General features: G+C 55.6%; 3 protein-coding genes across 7 annotated transcripts in view; 1 reads left to right on the forward strand and 2 right to left on the reverse strand.

The window, feature by feature from the left end:
* Positions 1–13,102, reverse strand: part of TTC21A (tetratricopeptide repeat domain 21A) — a 44,493-nt gene extending 31,391 nt beyond the window's left edge. Inside the window, exons 1-6 of the mRNA XM_075556035.1 lie at positions 12,897–13,102; positions 10,123–10,252; positions 9,353–9,463; positions 8,181–8,347; positions 5,397–5,519; positions 2,640–2,797 (exon numbers count right to left, since the gene is read on the reverse strand). Of these exons, the coding sequence (XP_075412150.1) occupies positions 2,640–2,797; positions 5,397–5,519; positions 8,181–8,347; positions 9,353–9,463; positions 10,123–10,252; positions 12,897–12,923 (716 nt within the window). The 5' untranslated portion in view covers positions 12,924–13,102. The remainder of the gene's footprint in view (positions 1–2,639; positions 2,798–5,396; positions 5,520–8,180; positions 8,348–9,352; positions 9,464–10,122; positions 10,253–12,896) is intronic.
* GORASP1 (golgi reassembly stacking protein 1) lies at positions 13,103–23,433 on the forward strand. 3 transcript variants are annotated; one of them, XM_075556033.1, is made up of 9 exons: positions 13,103–13,287; positions 16,947–17,027; positions 17,480–17,683; positions 19,413–19,499; positions 19,581–19,711; positions 19,963–20,134; positions 20,752–20,902; positions 21,286–21,423; positions 21,612–23,433. In XM_075556033.1, the coding sequence occupies exons 1-9, from the start codon at positions 13,225–13,227 to the stop codon at positions 21,818–21,820; spliced, it is 1,236 nt and encodes a 411-aa protein (XP_075412148.1). In that variant the 5' UTR covers positions 13,103–13,224; the 3' UTR covers positions 21,821–23,433. The 3 variants fall into 3 exon arrangements, with proteins under 3 accessions (XP_075412148.1, XP_075412146.1, XP_075412149.1); XM_075556031.1 differs by having other exon boundaries at positions 21,567–23,432; XM_075556034.1 differs by lacking the exon at positions 13,103–13,287 and adding an exon at positions 13,481–13,847 and having other exon boundaries at positions 21,567–23,432.
* The window catches only part of WDR48 (WD repeat domain 48), a 54,058-nt gene continuing 50,818 nt past the window's right edge, over positions 23,367–26,606 (reverse strand). For all 3 annotated transcript variants that reach the window (XM_075556030.1, XM_075556029.1, XM_075556028.1), the window contains exon 19: positions 23,367–25,363. In XM_075556030.1, the coding sequence (XP_075412145.1) occupies positions 25,268–25,363 (96 nt within the window). In that variant the 3' untranslated portion in view covers positions 23,367–25,267. The remainder of the gene's footprint in view (positions 25,364–26,606) is intronic.

The raw sequence follows: 26,606 nt of genomic DNA on the forward strand, positions 1-26,606 counted from the left end.
AGATAAGCCTGGGTTGGAAATACATTCTCTCTTTTTTTTAATTCTTTCTTTCTTTATTTATTTTACATTCTCTCTTTCTATGTGGATCTGACGTCCTGATGGTCCTGGAGGTGAGCGCTCACATGCATGATCTTGTCTGATGTCTTTAATTTCACCCTTCAATTACACAACTGCCCCTTGGACCCGTTCGATTGTGAGGTTGGTCCCGCACATATAAGGACCCCATGTGACAGAGGAGCACTGCTGCTACAGGGTTTCATTGGCTGCCATCATCCCCCCCCCAGCTTTTATTTATTTTGTTCCTCCTGACGATACACACAGCAAAACATACACCAATTCAACAGTTTCTACATATACGATTTAGGTTACGTCTATATATTCGAGAGAGATTACGTTGTTCAAGTTGTGTGAATTTTTTTTCTCCTCCCTTGCCCAGTTGTTCCTCCCTTGTTTGCATGAACTAGCGGCTCCCTCAAGTTCCTGCAGTCTTTTGGATGGTTGATTTGTTCCCACACAGGTAGCTACTAAGAGAACACGGTGCTCAATCAAGGCAGACCCTTTTTCACTAGTTAAGCTACCGTTCGATTTAGATCATGTCAGAGGCTGTTTGGGGTTCTAAAGATTAATTCTGAGCAATAACCTCACCCTCTGAGCTTCCCTGAATAGTGTGGACTCTTTCAAGACTGTAAAACCTGAAACCGCCCGTCCTTCGTAGAAGCCCACTGGGGTTACAAGATGGGCTTTGGCGTGAATTCTTTCTCATGCGAAGCCAAGAACCGAGGTCTGACCCACTCGAGAAACCTTACGTTTTGACCAAGGTTCTTCTGTGGGGTCTTTCATTAGAATGTCCATCCATGGTACCAGGCACCACCCAGTTCTGTTTTCATGGAAGCAACTAGTGACTCCTACCTACCTCCCCCTCTTCCTCCTCCTCCTCCTGCCGGGGGAGCCTGATGTGACCCAGAAATGCAGGGGCCACAGACGCTAAGTCAAGGGCCTTCCCCCCAGAACTGACAGACAGAGCTTTTCCTCTAGCAAGGGCGTCCTGGATTTGAACTTCTAACCTCAACAGTGAGAGGATACATTTCTGTTCCATAAAGACTCCCCTCCAGTGGTAATTCTGTTGCGGAAGCACCAAGAAAGGAAGGCAGGCACCAGATAGAAAGACCCTTTCCCTCCCCTGTAAGACTTGGCAATGCAGGACCCCTTATTTAAGTTGATCATATCCATAGTTCTAAAAGAGAAAACAACCGCTTAGTCCCTAGTCCCACTCTGCCCTTGCCCTTTCCTACCTTGTGGTATGAGTTGGGGTGCCAGCCCCCCCACTAATCATGGGTTCAATAATCACAATTGTATGGTTGTGACATATAAATATTATATTAAAGTCATCGAGAGCATGAGAGATAGGAGAGAGTCAAATAATGGATTCGGATACAATTCATGGTAGCGTGCTCGCCTCCTGGATGGCCATGATCTTAGCAGCCAGGTCCACGCACAGCGTGGGCCAAGAGGAGGTAGGGTGGAGACCCAGCAGGAGGCTCAAGGACCCGGCAGGAGGTTGGAGAGCCAGGCCAGAGGCTGGAGCCCCGGGTGTGAGGCTGGAGGCCGGCTTACTGCTAACCAAGGGTTATATATCCTTCGGGGGCGTGATTACAGGTCACCACATGTCACAGGAAGGGGCAGTACAATAGGCATACACATGGTAGAAAGGGGATCTATGAGAGGCATAAGGGTGACCGGAAGAGGATGAGCTGGGGTGTGTCCATAGGAATGGGAAGGTCTAGGGGTATGCATGTGACAAGATGGGCTGATTCTAGATTTAGGATGGCAGCCTAACCTTGGTCATCTTTGAATGGGTTTGACCTCTCTGGTGTCTCCTACAAAGAAACAGACAACTACTATCCTTATCAGAAGGGAGTGGACCCTACTTGTTGTGGGATAAACAGTGGTGACTGCTTGCTCTAGATGGCTGATTAGCTCTTAGGGAGAATGACCCCTGATCTACTCCTGATGACCTCCAAGTGTTCAGTCATTCGCAAGCAGCTAAGTTTGGCATATGTTTGGGAAAGACAGCTTGGGAGAAATCCTTCTGTTTCCCACACTACCTGAGGCTCCTCAGAGGCCACTGTTCCCACCCCCCACAGGGTTCTTGTTTCTTTGGGTTCTTTGGGGGTTCCCTCCAGTTCCCTTCTAAATGGTATGCCCCCACCCCCCGACATGTGGCTTTGCTGGTCACAGCCCACAGTGTGAGGCCTCCTCCCGTGATGGGTGATTGACAAGCCCAGTTACAGCGATTGCCCTCCCCAATACCATAGTTTCATCCCTCATAATGCCTCTCTTGGAGCAGTCCTGGGGCACAGTGGTTCTGAGCTGGGCTGAGCTCCGAAAGGTCCGCAGCTGACGAGGAGTCACGGTCTCGGAAACCCACAGGCAGGGCCGCTCTGAGCCGGCATTGACTTGATGGCAGTGAGTTTGTTTATTATTTTGGAAAGGCCTCTTCTCAGTGGCACCGACCATTACGTCTCATTCCATGCAGTGCACACAGTATCTGTACGGATGGGCGCATCCTCCCCCTCTTGGAGGATGAGAGTGGATTAGCTCCCTCCCATGGAAATGAATGAAGCGGCCCTGCATCTCACCTTTGTGCTGTTTCTATGGTCTGCTCCCAATCCTGCTTGGCCAAGAACAGCTTCATCTTTAGGACAAGGGCTGGCAGGAAGCCTGGGAAGGCCACGGTGAGCTGGCTCACCACCTCCAGCGCCCCAGAGTAGTTCTGCTGCAGCAGGAGGTAGGTTGCCTGTGGAGAGACAGGGGGAGGGAAGAGAGGTGGGGTGCACCCAGGACCCCCTGAAGGGCAGGGGAGAGCCTTTCGTGTGGGCACTTGGGTGCCATCAGCGGATCCAGGAGCCCCTGTGGTCCCTCCTACACAGATATGCCGCAAGTCCATGCCAGCCTCGGGTTACTTCCTGTCTGGGCCAAAGGAGCCTGGAGCCTGGGCAACTCTGTAGGCCTGGGACAGGCCACGTGAGGGCTACCCTGAAAGGAAGTGCTGGGCCCTTTCTTGTTCCAGAGATCGCTTGTGTGTTTCCCACTCGCCTTGTCTGAATTCCGTTTCTGAAAACTGTTCTGTGGGGCTGTGCCCTGGGGTTGGTCCTGACCCATGGTGTGGTTTCAAGCAGAGCCCCAGGTGTCCTGGGCTGTGACTCTAACAGAGGCTGACTACACCAGGTCTTGCTTCTGCTAAGCCACAGGGCAGCTCTGAACCGCCAACCTTTGGAATAGTAATTTGCCCCTCCCAGGGACCTCAATGAAGATGGCTGACCAGGCCCCACTGGGCATCTTTGGGTCGGAAAGGTTTTGTGGGAAACACCCTCTGCAGCAAGGCTAGGTTGTGTTTCTTGATTAAGACCCACCAAGCAGGGGCTCGGGGGCACAAAGTCTGTAGACAGCACCAGTCCCTGCTTCAGGCTGGCCTCGGGGAACCGTGCTTCAGGGGCAGAGGGCAGGGCTCCTAAAAGTCTTGGCACGGTGGCACTGGGAAAGGACAGTCGACGTCAGACTTACAGGGACCCTCCGAGCAGAGGCTGCTCATCCAAAACAAGAAGAGTGAGTTCAACCCAGAGGACGCCGTCACCCTGACCTTCAACTGAAAAACCGGGACCGCTCCCAACACCCCAAAAGAGCGGGCTGGTGTGGTCAATTGCATGACGCCCATACAGCGGAGTTTTACGGAGATGTGCAAGACGACGCTTTCCTCTGACAAGCTCCCGGAGGCAGGAACGGGGTGAGTCATGTCCACTGTGGGCACGGCCGGCAATGACAGGGAACCCACCGTGTGTGAACTGCGGAGTGGAAGGCGGATTCGCTCCGCAAACCTTCACCGGATTCATGATACAAAGTAGAGAAAGCAAAAAGACAACAAAATGATATAAACCCAGGGTTACAGCTACATTTAAACTACTGTGAGAGCCTTAGGGGTGTAATGGTTATGTGCCGGGGCCGCAATCCGCACAGTTGGCAGTTCGAAACCACCAGCAGCTCCTTGGGAGAAAGACTGGGCTCTCCAGTAAACTGTTATGGTCTCAGACCCTTCCCCTCCCCCATCCCTACCGGGGGTTGCTATGAGCCAGGAGTCTTGATGGCCACGGACTTGGTTTGAATTACCCTACCACAGTCTCCCACCCTGCAGTGCGGAGCCCCCTCCTGGACCAGAAGAGCAGCAGCTTGTAGCCCCAGCTGAGCTCCCCGATGTTCCCTGTGACTGAAGGAACTGGCCTCTACCAAGGTCACAGCCCCTCCCAGGGGCAGCCCACTGCCAGAGGCTTGTTGGGGAGGCAGTTAAAAAACCCATGGTGCCCCAGGCTTCTCCTGGGAGCTGGATGAGCAAGGCCTTCCCTGTGTTCTGGATTAAACTGTGTTGTTCCAAGATAGGCGCTGCGTACCCTACTGTCACTGCGGTTACAATTTCATCTGGGAATCCGGTTTCTTTAAGCGTGTTAATGAGGTGGTGCAGGGCATGTTTTAAAACCCATCCCTTGGGATTTAAAAGGGACCGTAAGCAAGCGGCAAGCAAGGGGGTGGGGGACGCAGGTGCCATGTCACGTGAACACTCCCAGGACCCAAGGGGCAAAAACAGAGCTGAAAGCCCTCTATCCTGGCTGAGGAGTCACGGTGAGTCGGCATGAACTCTGTGACAGCTAGTTTTTTTTTTTAATTTGGACTTTAAAAAATGTATTCATTTAATAAGGAAAACAATATATACACAAACAGATGAGACTGTCAGGATAAGTTTTTCCTCTCAAAGGTGAGCTCCATGAGGGCCACATAAGACTATGGGGACTTGGTTTAAACTTCATGGTCTCCACGTGGTGACCACAGTGGAGTCTTGGCTACTCAGCCAAAGGTTGGCAGTTTGAAGCCACCCAGCGGCCCAGGGGAAGTCAATGCCTGGCAATCTGCTTCGACTCAGCTGACAGCCAGGGGAGGCCACACGTCTCTGGGACACAAGGTGTGGCCAGGACAAGCATCATTTAAATCAACACGCAACACAACGCTGTTCATGAACTAAGTGGATCTAACTGATGGGAAAGGACGGAGCCACGGGAAGGGGCAGGAAGGCTGTGGGGATGAGGTGCAGGGAGTGAGGCCCAGAAAGAAGCAAAGAGCGAGGAGGACAGACCCCGAGGAGGACCCCCCCTCCCCACGCAGAATGAGATGACATTCAGGTGAAGCAGGAAGCCCTGTGGGAATCAGAGGTCCCGGCTGCTGGGCACATATGGGCCAATCACGGATCCCCTTGCTCTTCCTCTCAGGTGAGGGACCTGAGGTCCTCCGGGTCTCTGGGTCTGCTCACCCAGCCAGGGATCCCGCACCCCACCCTGTCTCCCACTGCTCACCTTGCCCATCACCCCCAGCACATCTCTGGTGTCTTGGATTCCTTGCTCCAGGTACCTGATGGATTTCTTCACTGTGTTCTGATTGTCAGAGGTAAGGTCTATCCAGCCTTTGAGCACATAGCCCTGGAATGAGAACAGGACCACAGGAAGACCTTGGTGCTACATAGCCTTGGCCCAGCCTTTCCCTCCTGCCTCAATTTCTCAGCCCTTGCCAGTCCTACGCTGATACCCCACCAGGCACAGCCAATTAGTTCTGGGACGGCCATGCTCTCTGCTGCCAGGACTTTCTGCCTACCATTCCACTGCCTGGGAGGCCTTTTCCTGTGTCCTCCCATGCACGTCCCGTCACCTGATGAACTGGTCATGCACTTTCAAAGCAGCCCTCTAAGACAGGGTAGAACTGCCCCTTTGAGTTTCTGAAACTCACTGTTCACGGGAGTAGACAGCCCCATGTGTTAGTCTGGGTAGACTAGAGAAACAAACTCATAGACACTCGTGTGTATAGGAAAGAGCTTTATATACAAGAGCAATTGAATATTGAGAAAACATCCCAGCCTCATCGAGATCAAATCCGTAAGTCCAGTATTGGCCCATTTGTCTGATACTAATCTATAAATGGATCACACACAGGAAGTTTTCATGTATGTATATTTATGTGCACACAATATGTATGTCTGTTTATGCATACAGCTAAGATTTTTTTTATGTCCCTCCAAGAACTAAACCTTCCCCCATCTTGGGGGTGACAGTGTCACCTATCGGGAATGCATGGCTCAGGCCAGTGTTTCCTAATGTGGGCGATGCCACTCCCTGGGGGCGGGGAGGCTGGATCAATGTTGGGGGGCACGGCTGCAAAGGCAGATACTGCCACTTTATATCCTGCATCACGGGTAAATGCCAGGGGGTCACTGAGTCACCTCTTCTCTGCAAAGGGGGTGGTAGCCGGCTAAGTTGGGAACCTAGATCTTAGACCTGGGATCAGCAAACTGCGGCTTTTTTGGAACATACGTGTGGCCCATCAGTCTCACTTGAACAATATTACTCAGACCGTGGTGATTTCATTTGTTTGCAAACATCTATTTAAGGCTCACGCATGAATAGTTTTTCAATTGTGGTGAGGGGGGCACGGGATTGGCTCTTCCGTCTCTGAAGTTGGCCGAGCCCTGGCCTAGCCAGAGGCTTCAGACTCCACTAGCAGTGCTTGATGCTCTGGTTCCATTCGCATTCTGCTGAGTGGATGAAGTCCTCTAATGAGGTGCTAACACTTGAGTCTGGATGAGAGGCGAGGGCCAGGGTCCCCATGAATAACCCTGGCTGAGTTTTCTGCCCTTTGGAGAAAAAGTAAAAGAGAAGACTAACAGGCTTCCCAAAGAGAAGCCGGATGCAGAGGGCAGGCCGAGTCTCGTCAGTCTGTCAGTCTGGGGCTTGTATCTGTCACGTTTCCTTCTGGCTGGGTACAAACCACAGTACCCCCTGGGAGCACCCTGAGAACTACTGAGCTCTCAGGTCGGTATTTCTAGGGACTCCACAGGTGAGGCATACAGTAAAACAGTGTGTGAGTCCAGGGATAGAGGACCCAAGTCAGTTACAGGCCCCAGTGCTGGCAGGCCAAGGGTGTCAAGCTGCATGAAATGGACTGGGTGCAGGGCACTAAGGATTGGTGGGGACAGAAGTAAATGAAGCAGGCAGCACTGTTACCCAGCCAGGCATTGCAGGGGAGGGGGTGGTGGTGAAATGCAGGCCCAGTGTGGGCAGCCCCTTGGATTTACCCAAGAAGCAAGAAAACTGAGCTTATAGGTAAAATGTGATAGTTAGGTTTATTGTGTCAACCTGGCCAATAGGAACATGTGGGATGAATCAGGTCGCAGTTTGATTGGAGAGCAAAGGTATAAACGGCTCTGCAAGGCCCACCCCCCTCTCTCTTGCTCTCTGGTGATTGGAGTGTGTTGGAGAGTGCTGCTGCTTTAGCTCGTTCTCTGCCTCAACCTGTGAGTGACACTACCTGTGGGCCAAGCCAACCCGTGGATTGTGGCTCTAGAGCTTGAGACTTTTTCTGTCACACTGCTGGTGCATACATCACTTGAGGCTGGTGGATCCTGTCACTTTGCTTTGCTTGAATTCTACATCCCATCTGCACCACTTCACTAAGCTCCCAAGCTACTGACCCACCCTGCTGCTTGCGGCCTGTAGGCAGACTCTGCCTGCCTTGCCCGAGGAAGGACTCTGCTGTCTGCTTCCTTGACCTTGGACCCAGCAGCCCATGTGAGTTGAAGGACTTTCAGTATATTGACTGTTCCATGGAAGTGAGTTGAACTGAGCCCTCTGTACAGCTGTGTGGGCTAATTAGCTGTTATATTCCTTCTTGCTGTATAAACCTATCTACATATCGACATCTATATATATCACAAGTGTCTTGGTTTTGTTTCTCTACAGAACCCTGTCTAACACGTTAAACAACAACAAAACAAAAACACCCCCGCCCCCAAGCCAGTCACGGTTGCAAGATTTAATAAGAGCTAAATGTCAGAGAGCTCAAGCCACCGAAACACGTATCTGAAGGTAGGGCTCTATGAACAAGTGCTGACCCAAACCCTCTGCTAAGCCCTGAGACCAGGAGGGTAGGGGGTGGGGGTTCTAAGTGACCCAGGGACTTCTCAACACCTGGGTGTGATCTTCTCTCAGCTCCAGGGCCTTCCACAGGGCTAGCAGGCCAGTCCCCTAACTTTGTGCCTGAGCTGGGCTTTCTGACTGTTGCCGTTTCCCCACCAGCGTCCCGGTGCACACCTCTCTGGAGCCCACGGAGACTTTCAGCATGCGGTCCGTGCACTCCTTGGCTTTGTCGTAGCGGCCCACGAGCCAGAGGAAGAGCCCAGCGTAGTACAGGGCCGTCCCTCCAGCAGCCTTCCGGACTTCCTTCAGGCTCCTCTCCAGCTCCTGGAGAGCCTCTCCATCTGTCCCCCCCCCCGAGAGAGGGTGCAGAGGGCGAGTTAGGCAGGCCAGGAGCTTTGCTCTGTGCCCCACAGGACTACTCTATGCCGGGACACTGGGCTCTCCTAGTCTCTCCCACGCAATGCAATGCTGGCCCCGCTGTGTGTGTCACAGGGCTACCTGGGCTTTGCTTTCTCAGCCTGCTTTGTCTACTCTCCTCTGTGTGCAGAAGGGTAGTTGGCACATGTGCTGCCCCCCCGCCGCCCCCTCCACCCCCCAGATCGTTCTGGGTAGAGAGGAAGTCCTTTTTCATCTCTCTTGGAATGTCTCCCTGCCTCCAGAGAGGTGGAGATGAGGGATGGAGATATTTACAATGGCCTGGGCATTCTCTTGTCTTTTTCTCTTTTTATAAATCATTTAATTGGGGGCTCTCACAGCTCTTATAACAACCCATGCACCCATTGTATCAAGCACATTTGTATAGTTGTTGCCATCATCCCTCTCTAAACATTTACTTTCTATTTGAGCCCTTGCTATCAGCTCATCTTTATTTCCCTCCCCTCCTTGATAAATTATAAATTATCTTCTTTTTTTTATTAAGAGATCATTTTATAGGGGGCTCTTACGACAATCCATACATCCGTTGTGTCAAGCACATTTGTATAGTTGTTGCCAACATCCTTTTCTAAACACTTACTTTGTATTTGAGCCCTTTGGTATCAGCTCCTCTTTTTTCCTCCCCGGCCCCCACTCCCAGCCTGACCTCTCTTGAAGAGCCCCTGGCAGCAGGGGTGGAGGGTGTCTCCCAAAATCTTGGCTTTGAAGAGAGGGTCCCTGTCACCATCACACTCCCTGCCTGTGGGTCTCACACAGTGTGGGGGCCCTTGGGGGTGAGGAGGTGGTCCACTAAGAGGCCTCTGGAGAAAAGGGAACGGTGGCCATTCCTGACCAGCCCGCACCCCGTCTGCGCAGAGGCCAGTGCAGGCCTGTCTGCAGGCAGCCCGAGGGCCAGGCCTGGCTGCACTCACCGACGATCTCACAGTTCCTGTGAGCATACAGGAGCGCCAAGGTGGCACACAGGGCCGTGTCTGGGTGCTTCCGGATGCTCTCCAGCTCGTTGATGGCATCTTGCATGCGCTCTGCAAAGAGGCCCGTGCAGAGTTATTCTCCTGGGTTCCGGGCTGAGAGACGGGAGGGTCTCCAAGATGAGGGATGGTTGCGTGTGCCCCGTGGTTGAGGCTCCTGAAGACCAGAGCTCCTTGGAAGAGCTTTGGGCCCCATGGCCCAGCTCCCAGAGTCTGCCAGGCTTGCTAATGGCCAGGCTGGGATGACTGGCCAGGAGTTTCTGCAGAAGGCACCTCGGGCCACTCTCCACTCCGAAAGAGCCACTCATTCGATTTATCCCTCCACGTCCATGTCTATGTGCCTGTCTACTGATGCCAGCCCCCCAGCCCCGACTACCTTCTGAATGGGCCCTGCTCCTCCCTCTCCTTGTACCTGTACCACACCTGCCTGCCACCCACTCCTGCCACTCCCTCCTCCTCCTCCTCTTTGCCACTCCACATGCAGCTGTCTCTCCACCCACTAAGACAGGAAGACCGAGGCCCAGAGCAGGGGCTGCAAACACTCTCAGACCTCACAGGTCAACCAGATCGGGATCACTCAGGCTTCTGGAGGGAGTCGGGCTTTCAGTGGCATGTGTTAGACTGGAGACTGCCCTGGGGTCTCTGGCATCAGAGGAGGGCGGGGCAGGGCGGGGCTAGGAAGTGGGATCAGAAGCGAATACTACGGTCCTTACCTTCCCCGAGGACTCCGTAGGCTTTAAAGAACTGGAGCGCGGGGTCCTGGCCGAATTTCTCCAGGCCCATGGCTGCAGCCTGCTGCACATGGCGGAAGTACTTTTCCTGGCTGTAGTAAATGATCCCAGCCTGCGTGAAGGAAGACATGTGACCCAGTCCCCTCCTTGCCTCTGTTCCGACCCAGGTAGGGCAGGACTCACCCCTCACGCCCACGCCTTTGTTCTGCAAAAGGACGAGAGAGTGTGCGGTCCTTCCAGCCCCCTCCTGCCCCTGTGAGCAAGGGCCATGCAATTTCCCTGAGCAACAGCTGGAAGGTGTTGGAATCATCAGCAAACTCAGCTTCAAACAGTGATGGGGAATTCAACTCAGTCTTTGCCTACTAGGAAGGGAATGGGGACAATGAGAGGGCCGATAGAAACATTAAAAGCCATACAGCAAGCATTGGGCTATGCGTGGTGACATGCTTGCCACCTGCTGGGTACTATGCCAGGCCTGCCTACATCTTTAGCAGATGTGGAAGCTGAGACTCTGGTTTGAAACAGGTGATGCATTGGCGGGGCGGAGATTCCAGAGCACAATCACACTCTCTCCCAGGTTTGGGGGTGCTGAGGTTGGGGACAGATGTGGTGGCATGATAGCAGCCTTCCTGGCCCTGTGAAAGGGCTCAGAGACCAGCCCGAGGGAGACAGGAAGCAGTTGGAATGGGGGGTGGGGGGTGGGACCTGTACCAGGTACAGTGTCGGTGGAGGGGACACCAACATGACTAGACCAGTGTCCTCAACCTTCCTAATGCGACCCTTTACTACAGTTCCTCATGCTGTGGTGACCCCCAATCAAAATTATTTTTGGTGCAACTTCATAACTGTAAGTTTGCTGTGGTTATGAATCGTATTGTAAATATCTGATACACAGGATGTATTTTCATTGTTACAAATTGAACATAATTAAAAATAAAGCATACGGTTTAATCACAAAACAATACGTAATTATATGTTCTGAAATATTTGTGGTTTCCGATGGTCTTAGGCGACCCTTGTGAATGAATGGGTCGTTTGACCCCCAAAAGGGTCACGACCCACAGGTTGAGAACCGCTGATCTATACAGTTATTGTACAGTGTTTCAGTAGAAACTTATTATTTGGGGGTAAGAATGCCCCAGTTAGAGCAAGGAAAACATTTTGTTGTTGTTGTAAGCCCATCATGTTTTACCCATAACCCTAAAACTCTATGGAATTTACTTTTTGAACCTTCTGATGTGCCTACAATGCTAAAACTCTAGGCCAGTGGTTCTCAACCTTCCTAAAGTCACGACCCTTTCATACAGTTCATGTTGTGGTGACTCCTCCTCCCCAACCATAAAATTCTTTTTATTGCTACTTCTTAACTGTCATTTTGCTACTGTGATGAATTGGGTGAAAGGGTCGTTGGAACCTCTAAGGGGTCACGACCCACAAGTTGAGAACCACTGTTCTATGCCCTGGTGGCGTAGTGGCTACCTATTGGGCTGCTAACTGCAAGGCCAGAAGTTCAAAAGCATCAGCTGCTCCCTGGGAAAAAGATAAGCTTTCTACTCTTCGTACAGAGTCATAGTCTCAGAAACCCACAAGGGGTGGTGCTGCCCTATCTTTTAGGATGGCCAGAGGTGGAACTGACTTGACCGACAGTGGGGGTTTTGTTTTGTTTAATGCACACTCCAGTCAGAGCCGTGAGTAATACCCACCCACAGCGACGTTTCCAATCCCCTGGCTTTGTCTGCACAAACCACGCACACTGCTGCTTTCGTTCCTGCAGCTGTTCTTATAGGCACTGACTTTAGTCACATTTTCTGGTGTGTTAGCTAGATTTTTGTGGCATGTGTGAACCTGTCTCATTTACCTTTTGGAGAATGCAGTGGTGCGAGGGAAAAGGAGAATAAAAAGGCTTCTATTCAGTGATGAACAACGTTGCCATGGATAAGAATCCATTACAGAAAAATCTTAACACTCTAAGAAACAGTACCTTTAATCAACTGACGACGCTACCACATATTACTCTACGATTAAAGTGGATCATGAAGATGACTAAGGATTCGGTAAGGTCTGGTACCAGAGGAAGCCCATGGGTGAGACCGTGGGTGTGTGACCCCAAGCCTCGCGACATCATCGGTTGGAATGGCTTTAAGCTGGGGGCACCTGTGGTCAGAGAAGGTTTTTATTTGCAAAACCACGCTGTGTATTTATTGTCTCGGTGGCGAACAGAGCCGGTGCGGAGACCAGTGCGGAGGCGGCTGCCGCAGGTGCTTAGAGCAGAGAGGGTCCTTTCCCTGGGTTAGGTAGGCGATAAATGAAGTGGGTGACCTGGGGAGACGTTTGGGGGGGTGACACTTCTTGCTGGGCTTGCGAGCGGTTTTGAGGAGAGGCAGGGGATCGCTGTGGGGGATCAGGTGATGGTGCCTTTGACGGCAGGGGGTGGGGGGGGACACCAAGGAGGCGGACGCTGGGGATCGGTGACGAGATAATGGACATGGGGTCGGAACGCTTCCGTTTGGGAAGACCGAAGGGAGGGTTTGGGGCTCGGGGCGCGCAGAGGGCACCGGAGCGGAGCCCGTGGCGGGGGGGGCGCGCGCGCGGAGAGGCGCTGGGGCCGCCCGTAGCTGCAGGAACCGAGGGGGGGGCCTGCAGGACCGAAAGGGGTCCCGGGCCGGAGCGGTGGCCGCCGAAGCAGCGGGGCGGGGACCCGGGGCCAGGGGCGGAGCGTCCCGAGAGGGCGCGGCCGGAGCGCCGGGGCCACGCACCATAAGGGAGGAGTCATCGTCGCTCATCTCGAGCCCAGCGGCGTCGCGTCCGCGTCCGGGTCTGCTGCGGCCGCGCGGCGCCCGCTCCCCGAGTCCAGGTCCAGGCGCGCCTTTCGCGGCCGGAAGTTGAGGGCGCGCGCGTCCTTGGAAACGGCGTCGCCGCCTGGTTGCTAGGGGGCGGGGTCGGAGGCGGGACTCGCGCGGGCGCCACGTGACCAGGCGCTGGTAATCAAGCCCCGAGAGCGCCGGTCCGCGCGGTCGGCGCCCAGGCCTGCGGGGTCCCAGCCGCCCCGGGGGGGGACGCGGGCGCCGGAGCCGAGCCGCGGCCATGGGCCTGGGTGCCAGCGCCGAGCAGCCTGCGGGCGGCGACGAGGGCTTCCACCTGCATGGGGTGAGTGGCGCCGGCGACCTTGGATGGGCGCCCGCGGGTGGGGACTCCAAGCTGCGCCAGGGTTCCGGGTGGCAGGCGGTGCCCCCTTCCCGGAGGAGCGCCCGGGCTAGGCGGCTCCGTAGCCTCCTGGCTCCCGGCCCGTGTGCGGCCGCCCGAGTGCCAACTGGGCAGGAAGCAAGGGTGCTTCCTGGCCGGGCCGCGCCGGACTGGCACGCTGCCCGGTGAAGGAGGGCTGTGCCCCCGTCGGGACCCCTTTATGCGCTCGGGATGCCTTTTGGATCGCTTGCTGGGTGCCGCGCGCCCTGCTAGGCCTCGCGGGGCGAGAGTCTGCAACGCCGGGGAGGGGCGATCCCGGCCCTCGGGATCTTACGGTGCAGCGGATCGGCGTGACGGAGTGAACCCCAGTTACCGGAGGGCAGGTTGCGGGGTGGAAAAACGCTTTCGAGGACAGAGGACCTGGGCGGAGCAGCCCCGGGAAGTGGAAGACGGGGCGCGGGGAGCCGGTGGAATGTCGTGGAAGCTGAGCGGAGCGCGTTTGCAGCCGAGGGAGGCCCTCCTGGGTGAGGGAGACCTTGGGAAGTCAGCCCAGGCTGGAGGGAGAATGTCTTTTCGACGTCGCACGAGGCGATCTGATGCGAGCAGTCCTGGGGAAATGCAGGAGGCCGTAGAGTCTGGCTGGGAAGGAAGGAGTGACGGCTGTGGACAGATAGAGAGAGGGCCTCCGTGGGAAGGACCCCCTTCCCCTGGTGAAAAGCCATATATCATATATGCGGGTGTAGGCAGGTAAGGTGGCCAGTGGATTACTTGTTGTGAAGGGATGCTGTTGGCCAATACCAGGAAGGTGGGTTGATTTAGAGGACCCCAGGGTCGCTGGGATTTGTGCCTGCCCGTGGGCTTTCTCTGGTGGCCATGAAGGCAAGGCTCTGAGCAGATACAGTGGGCAGTAGTATCCATCTACCCCAGAGGTTGTCCAACAGGTCGGATGGGAAGCAAAGGAATTGGGCTATTATCAGCCAGAGGGTGGGTGCTGGTAGGCGTGGCTTGGGCGGCCTGATGGGAAGGGACAGTGGGGATTCCAGATGGTCATTGGGCAAAAGCAAAGATTCTCCAGCCCACATTGTGTGGCAGCAGGTTCGGAGGACTCCATGGACCTTCCGTTTGGATATTAGGCAGGGAGAGAGGAAACATAACCACATAGTTGTTGTGTGCCATTGAGTAAATTCCCACTTGGGGACTCCCTCTAGCACAGAGTAGAGCTGCCCTGGAAGGGTTCCTAGGATCAGGTGGCCAGGGCTGTTCTCCCACTGAGCAGCTGCTGGGTGGCTCCAATCTCCTATCGTTTGGTTAGCCGCACGTAGGCATGGCACCACCAGGGTGTAGTGTGATGGGTGGGTAGTGATCCCTGCATGACGGAAAATAAATCAGGGGATGAACTGAGGAGCACGAGGTGCTTTTACATCCCTCCATCAGGAAAGGACTCTGGTCCAGTAGACATTGCCCATAGGCGTCAGGAGGAAGGCCCGAGGTAGCTGCGGGGAGAATGTTCCTAGTGGACTAGCCAGTGCAGAGGTTCTGAGAGGGGTGCTTGGTGTGTCTGCAGGTGAGCAAGGAGGTGGAACTGGTTTGGGGTGTGTGAGGAGGAGAGTCACAAAGGACGGGGGCCGATCGGGTAGGAGGTCATACCTTGTCCCCATTTTATTCTGGGATCTTGGGGGGTTTAAGTGGATGTGACATTGACCTACATGTGTGTTTATATAACTGAATCAGTGTGCTTCATGCTATAAATATTGATATTTCCATTACGTGCCAGGCGATTTGGAGACGTCACCCTGGGGGTTTAGAATTGCAGAGGCTCCACAAGAGAACATCTGTTAGTGGGCAGGGGTTTGGAGCTGTGCTCTGGGTTGACATTCCTGAGGTCCGATTACTGTAATCCTGAAATCCCATTATGGCTCCTAGGCTTTAAATTGGCGTGGTTAAAAGAATTAAGTGAGAAGGAAAGCAGGGGGTGCCTTTCCCTGACACCCGCCAGCCCTCTTTAGGTGCTAGCTGCTGCCATTGTTAACGACACGGGTGCCCTGCGGAGTAATCAGGAGGGGTAGTGTGTTGGAAGAGGCACAAGGTCTGGGGCTGCAGGGTTGGGGGTGATGGGGGCCCCAGCTGGAGGGAGAGGGAGAGGGAGAGGAGACAAGGGAGGTAGGTGGTAGTTATGGACATGGGAATAGGATGGGTCGAGGCATGTCTGGTTTGAACTGTGGAGCCAGTGGGTGATGGCGAGGCTCAGAAAGTGGGCAGCAGAGCTGAGGCAGGCAGAGAAGAAGGCCTTGGGAGGTGAGGGGTGGAGGTGCTGGTGGGCTGGTGGTGGTCTGAGTCTCTTGGCTCTCATGGAGAGCAATGTGACACCAGGTCTGGAGGCTAGAAGGTGGGCAGCCTGTAGCACCAGTCTCTGGAACAAGCAGGGGGCTCCCCCGAGGGAGGTGGGTGGCATCAGAGAGAAGCACCCTTCTTCCCAGACACACACAAGCTAACCCCGATTAACTGTCCTTTAAAAAAACCCTCCACCCCAGCGTGTGTCTGGAGGGACTGAAGCCGGGATGGGGCTCCTTTGGGGTACTGGCTGCAGCTTGCCTCTGGGACCAAGCCATTCTTGCTGGCCTTGCATTCACCGGAAGCCTTTGCAGCTTCTTGGGGTGGGGGTGTGGTATGGTGTGTGGGGCCATTTAACTGGTCAGTGGTCTTGGTCTAAAGGCTCCGCAGGCCTGTTCTCAGACTGGCCCCCATCAATTGGGGGAACCAAAGGCCTGAGGGCATGCGGCCTTCCTTCAGGGTTCCCCGACCTTGGCATAGAGGCCTCATCCTTTCAGGGAATGAGCGCTGGTGGCGTAGCAATGAAACTTGTGTTTGCTAACCAAAAGGTGTACATTGGAACCCCTGTCAGCTGCTCCCCGCCAGGAAGATGAGGCAGTCTGCTTTTGTCAAGATTGACAGCCTCGGGAGCCCACAGGGACCATTCTACTCTGTCCTGCCGGGTCGGTGGCTCTTGAGCCAGAATTGCTTCATCTGCAATGCCTTGTGGGACATTGAAGGCGGCAAGCGATGTCAGTGGGGATTGGAGATGGTTTTCCGCCCATCTTGCAAGGCCTGATGGTGGCTACTTGAGACAGTGTGTGCTCAGGATTTCAGGGGAGGTTTGGTTGGGATGTGGGCCATGGGCGGATCTTGAGGTCCTGTCACTCCTGCCCGAGGCCCTCCGGGATATGGCCCAATGCTGTCTTCTCTGGCTCTCCGCCGGGCCTGCTTACTTCCACTCCCAGTTCACAAGCTTCCAGGCTTCCGGCTGGCCCCAGCCCAGCCCTCTGCTCCCAATAGCCCCCAGGGCTGCCCTGGGTTTCCTGTGGGGCATCCCTGGAAGCTTGTGTGGCATGTGCGCAGTGAAGAGCCAATTCCTAAGAGGAAAACTTGTGTCCAGGAAGGCGGCCAGGGGAGCTGGAGCAGACCGCGACAGTGCAGGTGCCAGTGTCCTGCCGCTCTGCCTGGTGTGGCCTTCCCAGGAGGACCAGGCCGGGCACGTGCCCGCATGGAGATCGGGGCATGGTGAGGGACCAGGACAGAGGGGCACTGTCTGGTCTGAGCAGTGACTGGGCCCTAATGTGTGCCAGGTGCAGGAGAACTCCCCCGCCCAGCAGGCAGGCCTGGAGCCCTACTTTGACTTCATCATTACCATCGGACACTCAAGGCTGGTGAGTGCCAACCCCCGCCCACCCCACCTGCCGGCCACCCCCAGCTGACCAAGCCGAGCTCACCTCCTCCCAGGGCTGTACTCAGGGCTGACTTGCCTCAAGCTCAGCCCATGGGTGGGGTGGGGTGGGGTGGGTGGGCTGAGGGCAGATGGATTCTTGGCAGGACCATGAGGCCTACAGTGTCTCCTCCTGGGGTGCTCGGAGGGACGTGACCCCAAAGGTTTTTTATTTGCGGTGGTGTGTTTTCTCTTGGAGACTCAGGAAGATTGTGCAGTGTGTGGTGGTGTTGGGCATGGCTGGGGGGTGGGGGGTGCCCGCAGGGCCAGACTCAGTACCAGGCTCCAAGTCTCTTGCCCCCATCGCAGGCCTCGACCTGTCTGAGAGGTCGTTCAGGCCCAGGCCTGGTGGGAGCTGGGAGTCAGCCCTGCTGCCCCCCATCCCCCACCCCGCAGAACAAGGAGAATGACACCCTGAAGGCGCTGCTGAAGGCCAATGTGGAGAAGCCCGTGAAGCTGGAGGTGTTCAACATGAAGACCATGCGGGTGCGCGAGGTCGAGGTGGTGCCCAGCAATATGTGGGGCGGCCAGGGCCTGCTGGGCGCCAGCGTGCGCTTCTGCAGCTTCCGCAGGGCCAGCGAGCAGGTGTGGCACGTGCTGGTGAGTGAGGCGCTGGGGGCAGCCTGCGGGGCCAGGTGCGTGGGTGGGGGAAGGCCCGCCGCACCTGAGCTGCGCAGGAGGTGGGCGGGCCATGCAGGACGCCCTGGGGGTGGGCTCGCATCCTATTGGTGGGTGTGGGCCAGGGGCGGGGCCTGGGAGGACCAGGGGCCTGGTTAGCTGCGGGCTTTGTCGGGGCGGGGCTGGACGCTGTCACTCAGTGTTTCCGAACCTCACCGGGTCGCGACCATTCATGACCACTGGAACAGTGCGCGGCCTCTGTTAGCCTTTGACTTTGGACGGCCCCTTGCCCTTTTCCTAGCTTGGTTTCTTATTCTCGAAGGTGGGGTGGGACCAGCTACAGGAAGGCTTGGATACACGGGCACTCCCGAAGGCTGCTATTGTTTCTCCTTCTCTTTATATATGAACGACTAAACGACTATACATACAAACATGAATATATTTATATATGCACGCTTAGAGTTCATGGGAAAATTCTATTATCTTTTAATTCCATTACTTTTCGAAGCGTCTTTGTACGTATCAGGTGTACATACATGTGCAGGGGTTTCAAAAAATTCACAGAAAATGGAATTAAAAGATGGCAGAATTTTTTTTTTACATTTTATTAGGGGCTCATACAACTCTTATCACAATCCATACATATACATACATCAATTGTATAAAGCACATCCGTACATTCTTTGCCCTAATCATTTTCAAAGCATTTGCTCTCCACTTAAGCCCTTTGCATCAGGTCCTCTTTTTTTCCCCTCCCTCCCCGCTCCCCCTCCCTCATGAGCCCTTGATAATTTATAGATTGTTATTTTGTCATATCTTGCCCTATCCGGAGTCTCCCTTCCCCCCTTCTCTGCCGTCCATCTCCCAGGGAGGAGGTCACATGTGGATCCTTGTAATCAGTTCCCCCTTTCCAACCCACTCACCCTCCACTCTCCCAGCCTCGCCCCTCACACCCTTGGTCCTGAAGGTATCATCCACCCTGGATTCCCTGTGCCTCCAGCTCCCATATGCCCCAGTGTACAACCTCTGCCCTATCCAGTCCTGCAAGGTAGAATTTGGATCATGGTAGTTGGGGGGCAGGAAGCATCCAGGATCTGGGGGAAGATGGCAGAATTTTTGTATAACATTTCCGGAGGCCTTTCTTGTGTGTGTGCATTTGTGCGTATACACATGCATATAACACGTGTGTATGTTTGTGTGCAAACACATTCGGACTCATAGTGATTCCATGGGTTTCCAAGGCTATGAATCTTTACATCTTTATGGGAGATGACAGCCGACTCAGCTTGTGGGCTCCAACCATGGGCCCGTAGTCCAGTGCTTAACCCACTGCCCCGCGCCCTCTCTCCCAGTGAGCCTCGGTTACTGCCTTGCCAGTTTTTGCTGGCACGTGCATGTCTTGCTCCCACACTTGTAGATGGTGCTCAGTCTTAGAACCTGGTGACAGGAGGGTGATGTGAGCTGGACAGTGCATCCCCCACCCCCCACCTCATTAACCGGCATGGTTAAGTTCCAAATGACCAGTTGTTGTGTGAGTTGTCAGAGGTTATATGAGAGTTGAGGGACCAGATCTTTGGACACTGGTACCCCACAGACCCCCACTAGATGTGGGAGTGGGTGATAGGGGCAAGGGGCTGTGAGTCCTCGCTGCCTGGGGAAGCATCCCCCCGCCGAGCTCCAGGAGCCTGATCGTCCATGATTCTTCCCCCAGGACGTGGAACCATCATCACCCGCCGCCCTTGCAGGCCTGCGCCCCTACACCGACTATGTGGTTGGCTCCGACCAGATCCTCCAGGAGGTGAGCAGGGGGCCCCCAGATGGGGTACAGAGAGGTCAGTTTTGCCCCAAAAGTGGGCCTCAGGCTCTGTGTTCCCCATAGTCCGAGGACTTCTTTACGCTCATCGAAGCCCACGAGGGGAGGCCCTTGAAGCTGATGGTGTATAACTCGGAGTTGGACTTCTGCCGGGAGGTGACTGTAACTCCCAACGCAGCCTGGGGTGGAGAGGGCAGGTACTTCCAGGGGTCAGAGGGCTGCAGGGCTGGGTCGGGGGGCCAGGGGTGAACTGACCAGTGGTGGCATGGACTGCCAAAGTCCTGTGGCAGAGGTGGAGGGCTGGGACCCAGGTCCAGGGGACTTGAGGCTGGCCATTGGCCTAGGAGGTTCCCTTGCAGCCCCTCCCTGCCACCACTGGAGGGAGGAGGCAGGGACAGGGAGGGCTGTGGGCCCATGCCCTGGATTTGGTGTCTCTGACCCTCCGCAGTCTTGGGTGTGGCATTGGCTACGGATATCTGCACCGGATCCCCATCCAGCCCCCCGGCCACCACAGGCGACCATGTGGCCCCGTGCAGTCCGGACCTGACCCCCCGGACTTATCTGGCTGCCTGGCTTCTCCTGATGTAGAGATGAACTCTAGCCAAGGAGACTACATAGAGGTAGGTGGGTAGGTTGTGAGTGTGTGTGTCTGTGTCTGTCTGGCAGCTGGGCGGGAGGGAGGAGCATCTTGTGGGCAGAGATCGCCTCTGCTTCGAGGACCTCATGGGAATAGGTGGGCCATGCCGGGCTCTCCTTTCCCCTGGGTCTTTGCCTCTGCAGCAGAGCCTCGGGGATGGGCTGCTGGGCCTCACCTCGCCTTGTGCCCCACAGGGAGGCTGGTTCAGCTGCGCTTTGGTGCAGTGGCTCTTTGCCCAGGGCTGCAGGGCAGTGCTGGGCTGCCCCCTAGGACCGAGCCCAGGGGATGCAAGGATTGCGCTCCAGGCACGGCTGGACCTGGGGTCGCTGATGGGGGCCACTAGGGCCAGGCGGGGCTTCTCATCACGAGCGTGCACAGTGCCCCTCTGGGCGTCGACACTGAAGGCAGGGTCAGACCAAGTGGCTCTGGCCTGCTTCACAGCCCCTGGCAGGGGAGGGGCAGGTCTGAGCAGCTCTTCCCCTCCTGTAAGAAGGGCAGTGTTCATGAATCAAGGACAGGCTGGTGTGTGGAGGCTGAGCTGCATAACCTGACACCCTCACCCCTGCCACCGCCCTGACGGCCCCTATCTGACTCTGCTAGGCCCTGCTGCAGGCACCTGACTCCCTTTCGGAGGCACTGCACCCCGAGCCTGGGAACCCCAGCCAGACGGCTCCAGGCCTGGAGGGACTTGTGTGTGCCACGGAGACCCTCCTTCAGCCTCCGCCTCCCCTGCAGCGAGTTATGGACCCAGGTACTGCCAGGCCCTGGGGAAGTGGACCTACACTCAGGGCTAGGCAGACATGGGCCCCCCTCAGGACCGGCTGACCCATTCTCACTCATGCCACCATCTCGGCAGGTGACGCAGTCCGGTGTGTGGTGTGTGTGTGTGTCCACGTGTACATGTGTGTAGCCGGTCTTCCTAGGTCTCATGGTAGAGTTGGGGACAGGGAGCAGGGCAGGGTCTGGGCCCACCGGCCTTGTGCTGCTCCCACGGTATGCCCCACCCCAGGGTCTTTCAGAAAACAGGCAGGGAGCTTCTCTAGGGCTGGGTGGGTGCCAGATGTGGAAGCAACATGGTGGGGGGCCCGGGTCCCAGCTGGCTGTTAGTCAGGGCTTGGGCTGCACCTCCCACAGGCTTCCTGGATGTGTCGGGCATCTCCCTCTTGGACAACAGCAACATGGGTCTCTGGCCCAGCCCAGCCCCATCCACAGCCGCCCCTGCCTCGGGGCCAGAGGACGCGGGCTCCAGCAGCGGGTCTCAGGAGCGGGGCGGTGAGTGGCTGGCTGGAGGCTGCCCCAATGGCTCACCCCAGATGGGCTGGCTTCTGGACCATGCATCTGGGCACTGGGCTACCTTGTCTGCTGCCAGCCCTGGGGACCTGCAGGCCTCCTCAGCCCCAGCCTCTGTGTTTCAGGTGAAACCACGTGGTCCGGGTCTGAGTTTGAGGTTTCCTTCGCAGACAGCCCGGGCGCCCAGGCCCAGTTGGACCACCTGCCTCAGCTGACCCTCCCTGATAGCCTCACCTCCACAGCTTCCCCCGAAGACGGGCTTTCTGCAGAGCTACTTGAAGCTCAGGCCGAAGAGGAGCCAGAGAGCACAGAGCCCTCAGCTTTGGGGATGGAGATGGAGGGGCCGGCCAGTCAGGCCCAGACCTCTGCCCCAGAGTAACGCCTGATAGCACCCCAGGGGCACAAGCGGTGGCGGTCTTTCAGCTGCTGGTGTTGGGGGACTTGTCTGCGCAGACCCCCTGCTTGTGATCTCCAGGCGTATCTGCTTTAGGGATGGACGAGTGCCCATGTCTGAGGGCGCCAGGTCTTGGTGTGGCAGAGTGCGGGGAGCAGATAAATGTGTGTTGTGCAGGAACTGCTGTGGCAGCAGGAAGGGGTCCACTGCTTGGCGGTGCGGTGGAGCCTGGGCCGGTAGTGATGGACTTTGGGGGAGCTGGGGGCACCTTTGGGCCACGTACCTCCCAAGTCCAGCGCTTGGCTCGTGCTTTGGTCACTGAGAGCCCAGGAGACTCAGGCACGATCCCATGTAGAGGTGGCGGGGAGCATGACCAGGGCTGGGGGTCGGGTGGGCGGGCATTTGAGTCGCTCATGGCAGCCGGCCTCTGGCTGTACTGGAAAGAGCCCCCAAGCCCTGTGCACCCGACACAGTGCACTCCTGTCGGGCACGTGCCCCTGTGCCAATCTCCCCCTGGCTGGCCAGTTTATGGCAGAGCTGGATGGAGGGCAGAGGCAGCGGACTTGCCCACCTGTCCCCCGATGTCCTGGCTCTTCAGCTAAGATTCACATGCGCCTCGTGGGGACATCTGCTCTGCCAGACACATCACCCCAGTGACCAGTCCTGTCAGCTCCTGGAGCTGCACAGGGACCTCTTCAGAAGGGACGATGCAGCCCCAATGATGAAGGAAAATCCCAAACTCATTCACATTCAACTTAGGCAAACACAGCCTCACCCAGAAGGGACCCAGGGGCCTGGATGAGGGCAGGAGTGGAGGCGGGCCCCTCGGCTGTTCCAATGGAAGGGGGAGGGGCTTGTTACCCCACCCCATCCCCACATGCTCTGGGTGGCCTTGCTAAAGGACTCAGTCTGCTCCAGACCACGACGGCCTCTCGCCCCAAGTCCTCTGCTGCCCCGGGCTGATGACTTGTGCCCACCCCTCCCCCATGCCTCCCCAGTCGGAAGTCCCACCTTCACGTGTCTGTACCCCCAGGAACCCCAGGTGCACAGGACCGGGGCCCATCTGCATCCTGTACCACAGTGCACCCTGGAGAGCACAGGACAAGGATTTGGAGGGAGGGTTCTCAATTAGCCAGCACCTCAAGCACCTTAGCTGCATTCAAAGCCAGCCCATGTCCAGTCTCCCAGGGCAGCTGCCGATAAGCCTGCACAACAGTGAAGCCATTGTGGCTGCAGCCCATGGCTGGAGTCTGGCTCCCAGCCTGTCTGGGGCCCAGCAGCGCCTATCTGCAGGAATCTCCTACAGAGAACAGGGCTGCCCCCCCCACCCCCCACCCCAGGGTTGCTCAGGAGCCAGCTTCTTTCCGAGTGTTGTCCTCTCCTGAGGCTGTTGGATTCGTGTGTCCCCCCCCCCACCCCCGGTCGGAGATAATGTGGACTTCCAGGGACAACTCAAAACCAGAATGCCTCTTAAGCCTGGAATCGCTATGAAGGAGAATGACAAATGGAGGAAAAAAATGTCTATGAATGATGTTAACTAAAGCCTTTATTCTATACAATTGTGAAATACAGATTTGTTTTTTCTCACCCCTTTGGCATTGCAGACTGACAAATTTTCTGGAAACTGCATTACTGGTTTGACCAAAAGGGGGGGGTGTAGAGCCATGCTGGGGGTGGGGTGGGGTGTCCAATCGATGATGGGGGAACGTGGCTGCTCCTTGAGGCTCGGCACAGAGTGCAGCTCCCCGGTAGAGCCCACTCCTCTACCTCATGGGCCCCTCATGCAAACACACGGAAGGGCTGGTAAGGGAGCTGTGTTTGTTCCTTCCGCCATTAATCCGTAACTATTGCTAAAAAATGTGGACCCAAAGTGCACGGTGGTATCCAACAGATAGGTAGAAAGGACTTGTTACATAGAAAGGACCCGTTAAAAAAGAAGCGGGCTGCTCTCTGCTGGAGGGAGAAAGGCCCCGGCCGCTCCCTGGAAACAGGACCCCGCCTCTGCTTGCTGCTCCAAAGTGCAGGGGGCTGGAGCCTGCTTGCTTCCTAAGAAAGCTGACCAGCAGTGAGGGAACCCTGTGCGGATCAGGATGTCTTGACCAGGAACACCTGGGCTGGGGGCCCATCAGCTGCCCCCAGCTGGACTTGTGGCGATATAGACAAGAAAAAGCCCTCCGGGGCCCCTGCTGTTGTGGGGACAGGCCGCCCGCACACAAGCTGGGGAGGTGACTGGACCAGAGAAAACTGCCCTCTGAAGGCACTTGTGCTTCTGGCTTTGAATAGGAGGCTTGTCTGACCGCGGTGTTTAAGAGCGGACCATTATCTATTCCGAATACAAATGACCTTGGGGAGAATCCAAAGTAGTTTTTCTGCCAAGAGTTAAAGTGTTTATCCCCAATCAGCTATATTCGGTACAAGATCCAAATGACTATGAAAGCTTCACACTGTTAGAAAGAGCCGTGAAAAGCAGCTCCGGGCACAGGTACAACAACAAAAACCTGCATATAAAACTCTGGAAAACAAACGTGTACACTCCTGGGCTAGGAGTATCAAATCTAGTCACGGTGAGAGCGCTTTACTCAGACACCATGACTTTTAGGTAGCAGTCAAAGGGAACAAAAATTTCATCACGGTCTAAAGTCCCGACAGTGTAGGCTGCTGCCCTGGATCAGGAATAGGGGTGCACGATGCTGGAAACAGTGCAGGAGTGAGGCCGCTGCGTTCCCCGTGGCTGCCTCACGGCCGGACGCGTGGGAAAGCTGTGTGGGCCAGTCGGTGGGGCAGGCAACCTGCCATGATCCAGCCCCTGGAATCTCAACAGTGCTTCCTACGAGAATAATACATCTGGGATGCAGTATTAAAAACAAGCCCACTATTAACCATTTATTATGAAATGGGCTGGCTCTCAAATTGTGCAGCAGCAAATTCCCATTAAAATAACTTTTCCACGGTGAGAACTTTTTTTTTATGACAAACTTGGAAAAAAAGCCTTCATAGGTACTGCATGAATGGAATGTCCTCTTAGAAAAGCTACAGAGCGTGTGGGTTGGGAGAATGTTTGAAACACAGTGACAGAGAGGTGGCCCGACCAATGTCTTTATCACGTGCTGACAGACAGACGAGGTTCTTGGAAACACCAGGAGGAAGCAGGCTGCACTGGCCTGTGCCATCAGTTCTCTGTGTGTCTCACAAGTCACGTCTACGGGAGAGGATCCTCTGCTCTCGCCGCCGTCTGCCTCCCTGGGGACAGTTTAATCTACACAAGGAGAGAGACTGGTGCCTATTTTACATCTCGATTAGTCCCTTCCGTGGCAAGATACTCCTGGTCCATGAGAAGTCTTGCTCCCGAGGGGGCTCAGTGGGCTCCTAGGACTACTCTTGGGGCCACAGAGAAGGGTCAGTACACGAATACCCAGGAGTGTCTGCAGCCCTTCACGTTGACTTCTGGCGGTAATGGAGGGTGAGGTCACCTCCGCTCTTCCATATGAAGTGCTTCACGGTGCGGAGATCCATATTAGGATCTAAAACCTGGACAGCGAGAAAGGAAGCATTTTTGGAGCCTCTGAAAGTACAATGACTAGTTCTTGAACGCTCCCCCCACCCCCTCCAACTACCATGATCCCAATTCTACCTCGCGGACCTGGCTAGACCAGAGGATGCACTGCGGTACAGCTGGGATCTGGAAACCCAGGGAATCTAGGACAGATGAATCCCTCAGGACCAATGGTGAGAGTGGTGATACCGGGACAGAAGGGGGGGTAGAAAGAGGGAACCGATCACGGGGAACTACATGTAACCTCCTCTGGGGGATTGGCAACAGAAAAGTGGGTGAAGGGAGACACTGGGCAGTGTAAGATAAAACAATATAGATTTTTAAGGGTTCATGAAGGAGGGGGGAGGGAAAAAAGGAAAATGAGCGAATTTTGAGAATGTGGGGGGCAATGAATGTATAAGTGTGCTTTACACAATTGATGTATGTATGGATTGTGATGTATGTGTCCCAATAAAATGATTAAATAAAGTATAATGAATTCCGGGGCTCGCCCCAGGGGAATCCAGCCGATTCCCTCCCCTCCCTCTTGGCAGCCTGTCCTCACTGACCCCGTTTCCACGCATGCAGTAGGAGCTGTGGCCCCATGGGAGAGCAGGCCACCCTTCAGTCAGCCCTCCAGAAGAGTGCTTTGAGCACAGTGTGACTGAAAAGCCGGGCCCTTGGACCACCAGGATGGACGCTGCTCTGCCAGTCACCACCAGCCGCACTTCTTGACTCTGGCAGAGACCAGGGCTTTGACCTGGTTTACTCAGGGTCGGGGAAGTAAAAGGGCAAACGTTCTGAATTTTTAAAAATGGGGGCAAAATGGAGTAACAGAAGCAGAAAAAACTACCAAGTGAAAGCCCTGCCAGAAGCTTCCTCCCTCTTTTAGAAAACAGGCAGCGTCAAGTGTTCAACCACAGTCAACAGAGCCCCTACTTACAGAAGGCCGCCACTCCACTCTGCAGGGGCCGTTCCCCAGTCCCAATTAAAGAAGAAAATGGAACCCAGCCAGTCCACATTGTTTCAGTCTCTATCTGGAAGCAGCTCTCCCCAATGGCCAGTGGATCCTGACTCAGAGACCCTCTTCCTAAAGCTTCCGGGAACTGCAAGCCTTTACAGGACAGTCTCATCCTTCTCCCTTGGCGTCGCCTGGGGGCCCTGAATGCTAACCTTGCAGGTTACCTGACACCTCACCAGGGTTCCTTTGACTGAAGCTCTCGGGGTGCTAGGCTAAAG

Source organism: Tenrec ecaudatus, chromosome 8, assembly GCF_050624435.1.
Source record: "Tenrec ecaudatus isolate mTenEca1 chromosome 8, mTenEca1.hap1, whole genome shotgun sequence".
Lineage (NCBI taxonomy): Eukaryota > Metazoa > Chordata > Mammalia > Afrosoricida > Tenrecidae > Tenrec > Tenrec ecaudatus.